At 39.9% G+C, this 16,335-nt stretch overlaps 1 protein-coding gene across 2 annotated transcripts in view; it reads left to right on the top strand.

Annotated features, from left to right (window-relative positions):
- The first annotated feature begins 2,567 nt into the window (after positions 1-2,567).
- The window catches only part of dbpa (D site albumin promoter binding protein a), a 34,916-nt gene continuing 21,148 nt past the window's right edge, over positions 2,568-16,335 (top strand). Inside the window, exons 1-4 of one of the 2 annotated variants that reach the window (XM_078955351.1) lie at positions 2,568-2,686; positions 3,064-3,323; positions 9,370-9,638; positions 11,101-11,320. In XM_078955351.1, coding sequence (XP_078811477.1) covers positions 3,128-3,323; positions 9,370-9,638; positions 11,101-11,320 — 685 coding nt within the window. In that variant the 5' untranslated portion in view covers positions 2,568-2,686; positions 3,064-3,127. The other variant, XM_023959908.2, reaches the window with a different exon arrangement.

Genomic DNA, 16,335 nt, shown 5'->3' with positions numbered 1-16,335 from the left:
TCAGGACATGTAGTCTATCATTTACTTGATTCTTGAATGTTTTTCAGCTAATTAGGTTTATATTGTTTTTTTGTATACATATGATTTTGTGCATGTCTTAATTTAGGGTTTTTTAGATTTCAGCATATTATATTCAGCATATTTTTGATAAATTAGACATACGCTAATTTAGGTTTAAACTGCTTATATTTTAAGCAAATGAAACATTTTCATTTTAAGTTAGTTTTTTTGTTAAATTACATTATCTGTAGTCTAGAAGCATTGGGTAAAGCTAAAACCTTCAGTTACTTTACATGATGCCAAATTAGCTGAATGAAAAACATTGGAACAAACTATAAAAAACTGAACAGTTTTACATATTAAACAGGAATTTATTTTAACTGGATACATTTGAAATAAACCCAACACACTTTAATATTATTTTGTAAAAATTCACTGAAATACAAAGAATTCTTCAAAGTTTGGTCAAACCTATAAAATGCATTCAAAGTCTTTTTATGCAAGCTTAATATAAATGTTAAATTAGTTGATTACAGTCTTTTTGCTAAATTGTTTGAAAGATCTTTTTCAGTTGAGAGACTTCTGAAGTTGTTTAAAAAGTTTGAAACGTAATTAATTTTTTAATGAGCACAGGATACTTTCAAATTTCAAAAACCACAGAAGTGAGAAAACCCAAAGGTACAATCAGGAGAACGCCAAAGGAGCTGATGAGAACGAGGAAAACGGCTGAAGATCTGACGTACTGTAAAAACAAAGAGAATCAGAAATACACTTGAGTTTAAACGCCTCACTGTTTGGACAATAACTTTAGTTTTATGGTCTATGAAACCAGACATCAGACCCACAAGTGGAGAAACTGGCACCCAACCAAGATGTATAACATACTTTATAGAGTGGGCCCCTCAGTCTACTTTATAGACTGAGGGGCCCACCCATCTCATATAGTTTTCCTCAGGGGAAAAAAAAGAAAAGTTTTAACACCCCTGCTCCTGTGATACTGGACAACAGCAACAACTCTTTCTAGGGACTGACTTCCCCACAGGGCAGCTGCTGGCTCACATTCCTCAGCCTGTGGAGAAGTGTTCACTAGAAACGCAAGACCTGCCTCCCACTGAGGCTTTTTTTCTTCTTCTTTGGTTCATTTGTAAGCCATTATGTGAATCAACGTTTTCTTTTTCTGCATAGGTGTGAGTGAGGTCTGTCTGTGTGTGGCCCTCTGATGGACTGGTGAAGCAGATGCTCCAACAACTTTAGTGATTCTGCATAAAGCAGAAAAGAAGATGGGTGTTAATATGTTTAAACTGTTGTGATGTTCACCTATTGGTTTTTTTTTTTTTAGAATAGTAATAAAATTAGTAAACTATCAAGAAAATTATATTTAAAACCAATTCATCAACCTTGAAACCACAGCACATGTTTTTTTAATGAAATTATTATTTTGTAATATTTTAACCCGCTTTATGTCTTTTTATAGCTGAAATTTGCACAATTTTTCGCGCTGTATTTTGAGCAGACCTGTCACGTGGCTCTGGCATGAAGAAAGCTATGGGCGGAGATTTTGACCTATTTTTAACCAATAGAGGATCGAGAGTGGAAGAAAGTGACCCAGATTCAGCCAATCACAGGGCGGAGCAGGCGCCGGTAGGCAACAGTGCAGCGCGTGCCGGGAACACGTGCTTCCTTGCAGTTGAGAGCGCGAGGGCGAGCGGGAACAGCTGCGGTGCTTCCACTTGCGTTTATGCCATTTGAAAACACATTTATTGAATATTTCTTTTTTTTAAATCTGAAACTCGAAATAGGGTAGAATTTGTAAGAAACAAAATTTACTGATTAAAAAAATACAACAAAACAAACAGATGTGTGTGGACAATAAATTGACCATTTTTAGATTAAAAAAAGATTTACTTTTGATTTTTGACAGATTGAAAGGAAATAATATAATCCAGGAGATGTTTATTTAGTCAGGAGTGAGTATCGTTTAGTGTATTTCTCAGTCTAAGGTCTGCCTTTGATGTTTACTGTGAGGAGATTAGGGTGAGTTCACGGTTCTTCCAGGGAGCCGATCAGCTGATCATTCGCCATTGGTTTAAGGAAAAGTAGGCGTGATGTCTTAATGTTTGCTTCAGATGATACGTTCAAGGAAAACGCGTAGAAAATCATTTTCAATTATTTATATCATTTTTGACGATTTTTTATTGAATAAACTAATGTTTTTGTTTATGAAGGTACATCCAGACCACCACTGGACTCTATCTGTAATAGATTTGAACAGGAATAAATGGCAAACATTTCATTTATCAATTAAAATATCATATTACAATGTATATTTTTGTTTTTAGGGATCCAAAGGTAAAGGATAAAGGTACTCAGTGGAATAAAATTATTAACGGCGTTCTTGTGTTGAAATTACATTTTTTTTCCATTACTTGGTCCAACTCTAGGCTGAAAATGTGAAATATCGGATTTTCCCTGTGTACCGTAAAGGCAACTACAGTGAGCTGGGATGTGAAAGAGGCGTGGTCTCAGTATGCAAAAAAAGCACCACGCCTCCAGGCGCCTTTCCCCCGTGAGCGGTGACGTCACGCTAGCGGCCCCGTGTTGGTTCCAGCTGACAGGCAGAGAGAGCGCGCGACGAAAATAGAGATGTGCGCGTGAAGGAGGGAGAGAGGGAGGGAAAGAACTGCAGGTTTTTATTTTTGTTTATTTCTCATGTTGTTTCGGTCACGTCGAGTCCTCGCGGCGTTCTTCTTTTCTGCATTCGAGTTTTGTCGTTTCTTTGGGATTTTTTTGAGTTTGGTTGAGGCTCGGAGCAGCGCACAGTACCGGTCCGTGTTCTCCTGCTTCATCATCTCCGGCTGGGGGGTGGTTTGGGCTCAGCCTGTCCTTTTTCGTGAGCCTCGACAGGATGAATTAGGGATATTTTCACCTCTTTATTTGGACCATTTTCACCGTATGGGACAAACGCGTATCATTTGGAGATCTCCAGCGCCCGCACGCGCACCATTTTTTTTTTACGTCTGTTTGCTGTCTCTAAGTGGATTATTTTGATCTTGAACTCGGCAGGTTGCTCCCCTCCAACTCTTCCTCAGTTCCCTCCTCCTCCTCCTCCTTCTTCTCCCGGGAAGTTATGTCAAGGCCCCTTGCGCAGCTCCTGCCGCCGGATCTCCCCACCGGGGCCACCAGCCCGCACTTCGGGGCCACTAACTCCACCGGAAGTGGCCCCCAAGCTGGACAGCTGACCTCCATGACCAACCTGAAGTCTCTGCTGCAGCTGCCAATCAAGGCCGACCAGAGGAGCCCCAAGGACTGTTGTGAGATGAAGGGTGAGTACCCCAATGCATCATGGGTACATCTGGACGCATTTCAGTAAAATATTCATCTTCTGCTAGATAATTTGAGTAAATGAGATGCTTTTAGACTTTAAATGAATGATTTCCATTCTTGTGTGTCTCACATGGCTTTGTAGGGATTACACATGGGCGTGCGTGTGTTTGTACATGTGACAGGGTGTGTGGTTGTAAAATACATGGAGTTGCTTACTCAACATTCTCACATGCATATTGTTTTTTTTTTTTTTACATCAGACCTTACTTACTGCTGCACCTTCACATCAAACACTCTGTCCTGATCAAAGGAAATCACATCAGATTGTATTTGTTCTGCAGCTCCCTCACTAGTTGTTCCTCATTCACCAGCTGCTGTAGCAAATATTAACCAGGCTGCCTTTCCTGTTCCTCACAGCTGCTCTTGCTCCCACTCATCAGCGCTGCGAGGACGCTGCATTGATTTTCGATAAAAAGAAAAACATTTCATTTTATTTTGAAACATATTGAGGATTCATTGCAGAGCTGTTATTTTTGTCTGTGGAGCAACAGTTTCAAAAAACCTTAACCTCAAAAAACATGAAAGCTCCACTCTGTTCAGTGCTTGATCTGTTTAAAAAATATTCCTAGTGGTCTTATAATTATAATTATACCATATTAAAAAAAAATAAAGCAGTGTTGTTTTCTAGGACATAGTTTCCACATAGCGGCGATAGTTCATCAGGCATTTTACCTCTGAGTTGTGGGCTGGACTATTTGCAGTGAGTAAGCCCACCCCCACTTCCCATCATCCATTGTTTATGTGTTTTATACATGTGTTCTATAGCTTACAGCTCCTCACAACCCCAAGCTAACATTAACTGCAACAAAAAATGGCGAGCAGAATCGGAGCTATCCAGTCATACAGTTTATCACGGAAAACAAAGCCGTGCACGAATCCAGTCGCTAACTAAAGGATGCATCACAATGGAGCAGAGCAGGGAGCTTGTGGCTTACCGTAGTAGTCTCTGCGTCACACATGCTCCTGATTCAGAGTCATTTAAAGAAAGAAATACTCAGAAATTCACATTTGAGCCTAATGTTATTTATATATATATATATATATTCTCCTTCATCAGAAAAATTACACAAGTACAGGATGAAACTACCAAAAATACATTTTTAATCGGGAGTGGGTTTTTGAGAAACACTTAGATAGAGGAGCGCTTTCTTGTTTTTTTGGGCGACCCCTAGTGGATTCCCTGCAGCCTCCTCTCAACCCTCTGCCTGCAGAGGAGGAAATGATGATGGTGAGCACAGCTGACAGGCTCGCCAAGGAGTCAGAAGGCATTTCCAAAGCTCTGTCTCGCCTCACCGTCAGCGAAAGCGGCGCTCTTCTCCTGATAGGGCCAAGGAGAGAGAGTCGTCGGGGCTATTCTTCTGGTTACCTCTGGTTTTCGGCTGTGCAGAATAAATGCTACTCCTTCACCCTCCTGCTTTTTTTTTCTCCCTCCCCTGGCTAGCTTTGTTTGACGCCTTCACAAACACCCACTCTGTTTAGCACATCTCCCTCTCACACGTCTTTGAGTTTTCCCTCTCACGCTTTACTGCCTCCCGTCGTCTTGCCAGATCACTCCATCCTCTACTCCACCACGGTCCCTGCGCTCATTTACATTTTCTGCAGGGTCTATCTTCCTCCCGCCTGCTTTAGTCACTGTTTTCTTTAACAGGAATCTCTTTGGATCCTTCTCCAAAGACAGAACTTTCTCCATCCATCCGCCCATTGCATCTCTGCATGCACAGATCCCCCCTTTCCTTTTCCCCTCTGCAGCATTGGGGTCGCTCTTTAATGACTTGTCCACTTAAGTTGGCGGTGTCACCTTTACTTCATCTTCAGCCTCTCACACCTTTTTCTTTCATCCTGCTTTCCCGCTGCTCCTGAGAGAACAGGATCTATTAAGAGATAATAAATCTGCTGCACCATACACAAAGCCAAAAACACAGAATGAGGTGCTACGTTATTCTCTCACTAAATACTAAAATAATTCTGGGGAAAAACCAAGATAATTATACATCAAAGCATAAACCATGTTCTATGCAAATATTATGAAAAAGCCTGGAACAAAGGTAATGGACATCATCTAAGCAATCCTAAAAATGTTAAACTACATGTGAGCGATAAATTATAATAAATTAACCTGGAAAAGTATGGAACCACAAAAGAAAAAGTGCATGATTTGGTCATGCTAAATCAATATAAGTTGTGACAAAAATACAACTGATTGCAAAGCAACACCTAAAATCCTATTCTTTGTGTGAAACTCGCTTCAAATCTAAAAAAAAAAAAACAACAACCCCCAAAACCCTGATAAAATGTTTAATCATAATGATGATGTTTTGGGGCCAGTTTACAAACCAAATTTTTGGTTTTTAAATGACAAGTTTAAAATCCTAAATCTATGAGAAAAAACACCAAAGTTGTTTGTTAATCAGAGTTGAGCTCAAAGATGAAAGATGTGGAGCATTTTGTGAAGCTTTATTTCCAGATTGGTGTCAAAAACAAAGAGATTCTGAACCTTTTGGCGACTCAAAATCAGATTATTATTAGTGAACCTGGCTTTTCGGGTTTGGTGTCAGGAAAGGGGAGTTTCATATGTAAAATAAGGAGCTCAGAGACACGTTTGGGTGTAGATTTATTCTGCTGTTATCATTCCCATCCTGAGCCATTTTTCAACCTGGAAGTAGGCTATGTCTGAATTCCTTCATCTCTCATTACATAGTGCACTATAATGTGCATTTGCCATTTTGTAGTGCTGTCTACCTACCATTCCAAAATCGAGTGCCTTAGAAATTGCCCAGAAGTCTCTGCAAAAAAACAGTGTTCATCGATGCTCACTAGGTTGGCTAATATAGACCACAATGCATTGCGTTTGAACATTTTTAGCAAACTTGTTATTGGGATTTCACGCTGTGCAATATCCATATCGCAAAAGTCGGCAAAAATCGCAGTAAATGGTAAACCTTAAATGTGCTGAGACAATCTTATGGCAGCTTGAACTTTTTAACAAATGGCGTAAGTCCCTTTTATGCATTTGACCAATCAGATGGAGCCCTTTAAGTTGTTGAATAATCGGATGGAGCTTTTATGTTAGATGTTGCCCTCCTGATTAGATGATGGTCTTTTTAAGAATAATTTAAGGTAGTATGACTCCTATTTGAATTAAGCTTTTGCAGTGAAATGTAAACTTTTTTGTTGTTGCTATTTATTAATTTATTGCAAGTTATATAGTCATCGCAATATTGAACACTAATATCGCGAGTTTTCCTCATATTGTGCAGCCCTAATTTAAATGTATTTTTAAAATAAACCATAATTGTTCTCACCATCAAAACACAGTGGATTCATAAATAGCCGTCCCAAAACAATCATATTGATTAGATTTTCCCTTTCTGAAATCAATGACGTCATATTTGCCTTAAAAAAAACAAAACAAAAAGTAGTGAGCATTGTGTCCTAATTGATTTTAAAATCCTGGGTACTAGATAATCACACACTGTACAGATTTTTAGTAGTTAGGTATTAGGGTAGGATTTTGGATGTAGCCAGTCTCTGAGTCACCGGCTTTCGCTCCGTGTGGGTTCCGCCCATTTCGTGACGTCAAACATATAGAGCCGGCCTCAGCAGCGGGTCTGCGTCATACAACATACAACATGCGAACATTTTGCAAAGATGGGTGTGCATACAAAAGGAAGGCGTTTAGCCGCTAGATCGACGGCAAAAATGTGATTCAATCTGGGGGCGGTGCTGGCAGCGCAGACTCTTCCTGGAAGGGGCTGTTCTCGTTTTTGTGGACCGGAAAAGGGATGATGCTCAGACTGCAGGTTTTTAGAGGAATGCTCAGAAATGTGTAAACAGATCAAAATACTGCTTTGGGGTGTTTTTTTGTGAGGAATGAACATTTTAATACACTTAAAAGCGCAAAAAGTGGATTTTGCACAGTAAAGGCCCTTTAATCTTTAGCTCAGAGCGTGTTTAGGATGCTCTGAATCTGCGTATATGGCATCTTCAAATTCCTGCCAATAAGCAGCAACTAGGAAGAGCCATTGAAGAGGAGGGAACCAACATTCCACATGCCACAATCGACAACCTGATCAACTCTATGCGAAGGAGATGCGTTGCACTGCATGAGGCACAACGGTGGTCACACCAGAGACTGACCCCCCCAGACCCCCCCTATAAAACAAAACGTATCATAGTGGCCTTTTATTGTGGCCAGTCTAAGGCACACCTGTGCACTGATCATACTGTCTAATCAGCATCTTGATATGGTGGGATTAATTATAACAATATTTTTGTTTCAGTGTTTTTAATAGAAAATGATATCTAAATCTGCTTCACGTGGCCCTAAAAACAGTCCTGTTTGTATGAATGTGGCTTTTGTTTGAGGCGGCTGTCCTTTAAACAGAAGAACTTTTTCTTCTTCTCCTCTGATTGATACACAAATAGAAGAGAGAGGAGCTGCTGAAGAGAGATTAATGCCTCTGCTCCTCCCCCCTCTGTCCAATCACAGCTGGTTTAAAGCCCTCATGTATATATTCTTTAATTTCCAGTCTATTTCCTCTTCATCCTCATCCTCAGCTGTCCTGTCTTCTTCATGCTTCTCACTCTGTAAAATATGTTTTTATAAGCATCATTTTCTGGTATTTCTATTCATTATTTGTGGGGCTTGTTTTGCAGCATTTCCCTTTTAGGTTTCTGTTGATGTAAATGAATGAATGCCTCAGGTCCGAATCTATCTTTCCATTGGCCTCTCACCCTCTCTGTCCGGCCCACGTTCTGAGTTCGCTCCTCTTTGCTTTATTTTTAGATGCAGCTAAGTGCATTTCTGTATCTGCACAAGCCCCTGCCCAAAACTGGCTTTTGGGATTATTTTCTTGCAGAAATGCTCAAATTTGGTATAAAAGATGATAATCTCTCAGATACGATCTCAGAGGAGGTTTTTTCACACTGAAAAAAATCCTACAGGCCTAGTTTGAATGGCTGGGAATTAAGTTATAGTTTATGTTTTGGTTTATACCTCCATAAAAATAAAGCCAGAATATAAAATAAAGAATTATGATCACGAAATGGATGTAATATTTTGAACGTTAGAGATAAAATAATATAAAAAGTGTTGTGAAAGCTTTGATTTGGCAACCATCTTCCACGTCAAACCAGTTGAGAGCAAAATGTTTTGGTTCAGAGCAAAGACGATCAAGGGGTTGGTACGTGTTATTGGCGGGAGAAGTACATGTGTGATGTAATGTCATCTCTGGCTCAAGGAAGGAAGGAAGGAAGGAAGGAAGGAAGGAAGGAAGGAAGGAAGGAAGGAAGGAAGGAAGGAAGGAAGGAAGGAAGGAAGGAAGGAAGGAAGGAAGGAAGGAAGGAAGGAAGGAAGGAAGGAAGGAAGGAAGGAAGGAAGGAAGGAAGGAAGGAAGGAAGGAAGGAAGGAAGGAAGGAAGGAAGGAAGGAAGGAAGGAAGGAAGGAAGGAAGGAAGGAAGGAAGGAAGGAAGGAAGGAAGGAAGGAAGGAAGGAAGGAAGGAAGGAAGGAAGGAAGGAAGGAAGGAAGGAAGGAAGGAAGGAAGGACGGACATTTGACTGAAATGAATTATTGCTCTCCTCCTATGTAGATGTGGGTCATTTGGAGTGTAATTTAAGTTATGTTGACTCTTATTTAAACTGAACAATTGAAAGTAAATGGAAATTATGTTTTTTGTTGTTTTTTGTTGTTTTGCTATGTGTTCATGTACAAGTTATATCGTCATCGCAATATCGATCATACATCGTAATATCGGACACATCAAAACAAAGAATCTCTGGATTTTTTTTGCCTGTTTTATTTTCGAAACATCTCAGCTTTTGACGCACAAACTCAGTATTTCTGACCCCACAGTGAAGTATTGGTCTTTACCTCTCTTCCTGCCCTTCAACACCAACGACTGAGCTTGATTCAAGAATAAATTTAACCACATTCTGCCTTTCTACCTAAGTAGTTCTACAGACCATGTCTTCTTCTTCATCCTCAGATAAAGACAAGCCCCTGGACTCAGACGAAGACTCTTTGGGAGTCAACGCAGGCGGTCCCGGTGGGGTGGGAGGAACCCCGGGCTCTGGCCCACTCCGACCCAACTCCCAGTCAGCCTTCCTGGGACCGTTGTTGTGGGAGAGGACGCTGCCATGCGACGGAGGCCTGTTCCAGCTCCAGTACATGGACCTGGAGGAGTTCTTAACTGAGAATGGGATGGGGATGCACAGCAATGGACCCAGCTCTGCCAATGCCCAGATCCCCTCCCAGGTAACACTTCTTTCATTTTGTCACTGTAATGATCTGAAAAGTACCCATTACAAGCAAAGAAGAAGGAGAGCTCAGGGAACCCAGCACATTGCAGGAAGGGCTTTTATAGTTAGTTATAGTTATCAAAACTGGGTTTTTGTTGAAATGTTCAGCTAGTGACGCTGAAGTTTAGTCTTACTTTGTTCAGCTCAAATGTTCTTGAATGATAAATCTGATGATAAATCACATTAGCATTTATCATCTAATGGTGGTGTTACAGAGCAAAGAAGCAAACAAATCACATGAACAACCATATGATCACTGAAATTTTAGTCACTTCAGAAAAAAACGAGGCGACCCAATTGACAAATTTTAGACTGGAATTTTCCCCTTACAGTGGCTTTAGCTGCTTCCTGTTTCACTGCATCTGCATACAAAACTCAATGAAACATCAGGGATATAAGAGAAAAATGATTCAAGTTGAATCGATCAGTAAAAAAAAAAGAGTGACGGTCATGTGACGTATGGATGCTAGCTTAAACTAGAGTGGAAACTGTTAAAACTGATTCCTGTGATTCCTTTGATCTATCAAAACATGTTCAAAAACTAAGGTAAATGGAGTCCGGTGTAGTTTAGCAAATAACCTCTGTAACCATGGAGTTTAGGACAACGAGATGCCGAGCTACGAGTTACACATGCAAAGTTGGACGCAGTATTGGAAAGGACAAGATGCCTGCTCACTGCTGTCATACAATTGCACAAAGAGAGCTGGATAAACAAGGATGGGACTTTTCACAAGTAAATTGTTACTGTCAGTTAATAAAGGAAAACATTTTAGGAAGATCTGAGTGAATTTACTCTCAAAATAGTGAACGTTTAGGCTGATCTTGTAGTGATGATGGTAATGTCAAAACAATCCAAGTCTTTTCAAAGACTTGGATTGTATGGATATAAATGGATACTATATGGAATCAACGTGGAATATTGGCATTAAAGTTGGCACTATTTCCATGTTTCCTGGCAGGACCACCTTTCTGTTTTTGTTTTTTTGGAGGATGACCACAGTATTTGTTCGTATGTTCGACCTCAGATCTGACGAGACCTGCTGAATTTAAGCAGATTACTTAGCGGAGGGAAAGAAACTTACCAGGATTCCCTCCGTGGCGGCGGGTTGAGCTGAGTCCTTCTGATCGAGGCTGGGTGGGATCCACTTGTGGGACCCCCCGCCTGGCCTTGACCGTCCCCCGCCGGGGGCATTTTCCCTGCGGCGGGGCTGCTCCACGCTCCTGTTTTAATTCTATGTTCCATAAAGGATATAAACATGTTAGGTCTTGGGATTTTTTTTTTCAGTTTTAGCTTTCTAAACCTTTTTTTTTTTTACTTTAAAATGGATGAAAATTGGTCTACTACTCCTTTTTTGTACGAAAAAATCCTTTTGCAACTCTTTTGTCACCTGTTTTTCTTCTCCATTTCTTCCTCTCAGAGCTCCCAGTCTGCCATTCCCAACCAGAGCTCTCAGTGTCCTCCCACATCTCCTCCACCCTGCTCTTCCTCTTCATCCTCCATGTCCTCCTCGTCCTCTTCGTCCTCGCTTCTTGGATTGGAAACCATCCAGCCACAGGCACCACCACAACAGCAGCAGCAGCAGCAGCAGCAGCAGCAGCAGCAGCAAAGCATGATGGGAGGAGCTGAGTGCATACATGGTAAGTGGCTGTGAAGTTCAACCAGTTCATGCAGCGACACACAATGGTGGTCATTCCAAACCATTCCAGTTTCAGTCACTTAGATAAAAAGATTTTATGTTTTTAGCATAAATGACAACAGATCAGGTTATCTTTTCATTTTGGATTTTGGTTTTATGTTGAAAAACCTGAAAAATTAATCAGGAGATTTTTTAAATCAATTTTCAGATATTGTGAGACTTTGAAGCAAAGGGAAATTGGAAAAAGTCAAATGATCAACACACATTGATTTTTGTAGTAGTTGCTGAGGGTTCAGTGTGGGAACAGATCATTAGTTCCCTCAGACACACATGAAGCTGCAGATGCAGCATCCGTGGCGTGATGCGGTTCTAAGCATGACTGTGCGCGCTAAGCAGAGCAGGATGTCCTCTTCTGTTATACCTGCGTTTGATGAGTGGCTGTTTGGCGACCCTCCTCCGCTCTCAGCATGTTATATATTCATAAGTCATTATTTCCAGTCTTTTCCTGCCTTGATTCAAACCAAAACGGTGAAGAGTTTGTCTTTTAAATGTTTGTTTTTGGAATTAGAAGCTTTTAAAGGCTGTCTTCAAATTGTTTAATGATAATTTTTGTATTAATTGTTGTAGTTATTCTATAAGGCCTGGGGTGAGTCGTATGCATTAATCATGAGGGTTTTTTTTTTTTTTAAATTCCCATGTTTGTGTGTATTTTTGGCCCTTGAGCTTTCTTGATCCAAACCAATGTTGATCCAGCACAGCACCTTTTGGTCTAGCTTTGCCTTACCTACCACTAAGGTTGAGGTTCACAAAGATTTTGCACTCACACATGTTGAAAAATACACAAAAAAAGGCCAACTTAGCACAGAATACATTTTCCTCTATAAACATGTCTACAATTTCTTAGGCTTGTGTTTATTGCATTTGAAATAATTTATGAAGACCCGTCTTACTCAAACTATTTGTAAGGGTTAATGGCCAACGAAGTATGCATTATCACTTTTTAACGCACGTCGTGGAAGCGTCGGACGGTTGCTTCCGCAAAGTGCGTTAAAAAGTGATAATGCATACTTCTTTGGCCATGAACCCGCTTATACCATGGTTACTTACAAAAGAAATAAATAGTAACCAGTTTTTAGTCCTTAATTCTTGTTTTTTTTTTCAATTTATAAATAGTTCACAAAAAGCGAACTATTTGTTGCATGGTGCGGCGATATATATATGCTGATCTTTCCGATGGGTTCAATAAAGGATCAGTTCAGAGAGAAAGTTCACCTCTTACGACTTGTTTTTGTCCAGATGATGAAGCTAAAGTTTGTTTTAAAGAAGCCGGCGCAGTGACACATAACATTTGAGCTAGGTGACCGGAACTTCTTTTTTCACCATGCGGTTATCCAGTGGTATATCACTTTTTAATGCACACCCAGCAGCCAATCAGAATCGAGTATTCACCCGGACCATGGTATAGTGTGTGATATATTTTTTCTCAGACTAGCAACCATAATTCATTTTGTATGACTAATACGAGCACATCTGGGATCTATAAAGAAGTTAATTATTTAACATTTTTTATGTAAGCCACACCCACATAATTGTCAGGTCATGTGATTTATGGATGCTTTTTGCTTCAAGATTTTGTGGCTCTCTCGTTTTGTATCCATTGAAGAAACTGTGGCTTTCTAAATATACAAATATAATCCCATTATGGGAAACTCCATAGTGTTTTGTAAAGTTAACTGGTCCCCGATATGGTCCATGTGGCACCCCTAATGTAGGAATCTGACTAATTTACATTTGACAAACATACAAATGTATTCTGCACGGTGGCACGGTGGTTAGCGCTCTTACCTCACAGCAAGAAGACCCCGGCTGGGGGACCTGGACCAAAAAAAGCATCAATGGGGGGGCTTTTCTGTGCGGAGTTTGCATGTTCTCCCCGTGCATGCGTGGGTTTTCTCCGGCTTCCTTCCATCGTCCAAAAACATGCTTCATAGGTTAATTGGTCAACCTAAATAGTCCCTAGGTGTGAGAGTGGATGGGTGTGTGATTGCGGACACTCTACCCTGTGACAGACAGGGTGTCCCCTGCCTTTGCCCACAAGTGACTGGGATCCCCGTGACCCCGAAAGGGAAAAATGGATTAGAATATAAAAAAAAACAAATGCATTATTTGTGAGTTTCTTTAAGTTTTTTAATTTTTAGCTGCAGATAACCTTGTCTCACAGCTGAAGGCTAAAGGTTTGTTGGAAAATAGTTTTACTTTTTAGAGCTGTTCTCCATTTATGATGAGTTTTTCTTCATGTGTATTAATGTTTTTTATTACTTGCTACTTTCAGATGGCACACCTGAATACATAAAGATAACATCTTAGCTCACCAGTCTAGATGGTGACTTGTGAATGAACATAAGCCTGCCTCCCTAATGGCCTACCTATAGAACACAGTCTGTACCAAACCGCTCTGGAAATGATAACTTACTTTCCATAGATGCGTCCAAAATATGCCTTTTGTGCCGAGGCACAGTTATGGTGTATGGAAGCACAGGATAGGAAGCAGTGTTAACGTTTACTGATGCCTACAAGGCAGGTCACTGATTTGTCATCAATATTTGACCTATTGTGTATGCGGCCTGCTTATGTTGAAGGCTTTGTCACACAGCCACTACATTGTTTTTACACGGATGAAAATTGGTCATTCGTGGATATGTGTGGGAAAAGTCAGAAAATGTAACATAACATTTTCACAGACATATCATGAATAAACCACTTTAAACCATGGAAGATGTACAACTAAACCAGGCAAAGAACAAAATTTGCGTGTGGATCTAGCAAAAATCATGCACAATTACATACGATTTACATAAGATTTGGTATAAAATGCGCAGGAACTGCGTAATTCACAACCCACTGAAACTTTTGAACAGCTCAAAACCAAAGTTCATGGAAAGACCAAAACCTTCGACGGACATCTGCACACATTGACGGATGAAAAACGCGAGAAACACTTTTAAAGTATGTATATCAAGCGTGTATCACAAAAGATCAAGATTTCACATGTGGAAAATTAGCAAAAAGTACTTAGTGGCTGTGTGATGTGACCTTGAAACCAACAAATACTAAAAATCTCCTCAGGATCTGGTCTCCAAGAGTTTTGCAAGGTTTTTTTCATCAAATCCCAAATGATATAGCTGAATGTTGTAGCTTGTGTTTTGTCATTTAAGGCTGATAGATCGTAAACATCAGTTGCAATGTATTGTTGCCTAATCAGTGTTCTGGGATCAATATTATAGTGCAAGCTTGGCCAGAACACTTGAACGAGAGCAACCAGACCCACTGTACTGTGGGGTCAAATGTTCTTTGGCACAGAATAAATAATGTGCTGTGAGTAGACCTTCAATCACACAGCGTATGTCATTGTTCACAAGTCTAAACTTATAGGGTTGGGGGGTTGGCCTGTCTGACCTTGAGCCAAGCTTTTCTTTAGTCTTTGGGGATCATTCCCTCACTACTGTACACCATCTTTACAGTTACTGACTCGTTTTTCTCTAATCTTTTAACAGATGTTCATGTTCTTTTGTGTTTTCCTTTGTTACAACTCCTTATTTTTCTAGTCTTCTGACAGACATTCTAGTGTTTTTTTGTCAGCTTCCTGTTTTTACTCATTGTTGGAATTCACATTTTTTTTTCTCTATATTGGTCTCTTACATGGGTTTCTATTAAAATACAGTTCCATGGGCCATCTGGCTTTTTGATACAATCTAGACTAAATGGGATTATAAGTGTTCTTTAATTCCTTGAGATGAGATAAGTTGATTTAAAATGTTTTGTTGGTTTGCGCCCATCATTTTTCCAGAATTGAAGTCCCCGGATTTGCACAGCTTTTTAAACATTTGGTCAACATGTGATTGAAATGATGCATTAAACACACTTCTGAGAAAGCACAAGGTACAAGCTTCAGTTTCCCTGTCCTGAATCTCTGGCACAGAGGGAAACCCCACAAAACATCAGTTTCCTGAGGTTGTACGACAGAATCTCATATTTTTTTAATTGAAACTTCTTCCACTAGCTTACTGAAGCCACTTAACGCTCAGTCCCCCCAAACTTAGATTTCCTTCTCTGAGAGGGAAAGTCCAAAATATGAAATTGCTTGCTTTTATTCTTTTTATCCTTTTATATTTTAATATATTTATTGTGTTTTTATCTGTTTTAGGAATGATTGTGCTTTTAAGAATGGGCAGCTGGCCACTTAAAATTTCCTTCGGGATTATTAAAGTCTATCTATCTATCTATCTATAAAAAAAAAATATATTTTCTTAAAACAGAAACCAATGAAAACGAAAGCAGGAAACCTCACCTGTAGTTCATCCTGACCTACGCATTTTCCCTATTTAGTTGCATTAGCCTCCATTGACGACTGCTTTTATTTTGACAGCATACGTAAACAGTGTTGTAAAGACACAGTTTTGATTAAAAAGTCAATAGCAATCAGACATTTTTGTCCAACAAGTGAACATGTGCTTTCATTTTCATGAAACTTTATTTTACAAATTTTCATAGCAACCAGTACTGGCATCCATAGCAACCAGTGCTTACGCAAATGATCAAAGGACCTTTAGTTGCATTTGACTTCAGCTCAGCTTGTGTGCTTTAGTGAACACCTGGCTTGAAGAGATTTAGTGACAAATAGACGTTGCTCTGCTTTAAGCTCCGGTTGTTAGTAAATTACATTCCCCGATAACCCATCGCCCAAAAGTTGAGGGAAGAACACAAAAATCTCGGCGCCCTACAGTCGTAAATACAGTACCACACCGTATTTTACTGCCACGTGATCCCCGTTTACTCATTATCATTCCACCTGAGAGCAGAATAACAGTCAATCTCCAAAAACCGCCGGTGTTTTTTAAGTTCCGTCCAAATAATTTTTGGAAAAGACTTTTGTTTTGATTTGTTTTTAAAACTTTAGTTGACCTGCCTCGTTATAGTTTGGTGACCGAAGGAAACATCTGCAGGTGTAACACTTGA

This window comes from Oryzias latipes, chromosome 11, assembly GCF_053564925.1.
Source record: "Oryzias latipes strain Hd-rR chromosome 11, Olatipes_Hd-rR_3.1".
In the NCBI taxonomy this organism is placed as follows: domain Eukaryota; kingdom Metazoa; phylum Chordata; class Actinopteri; order Beloniformes; family Adrianichthyidae; genus Oryzias; species Oryzias latipes.
Note: the sequence above shows the minus strand (reverse complement) of the source record. Positions and strands in the feature narration are given on the sequence as shown.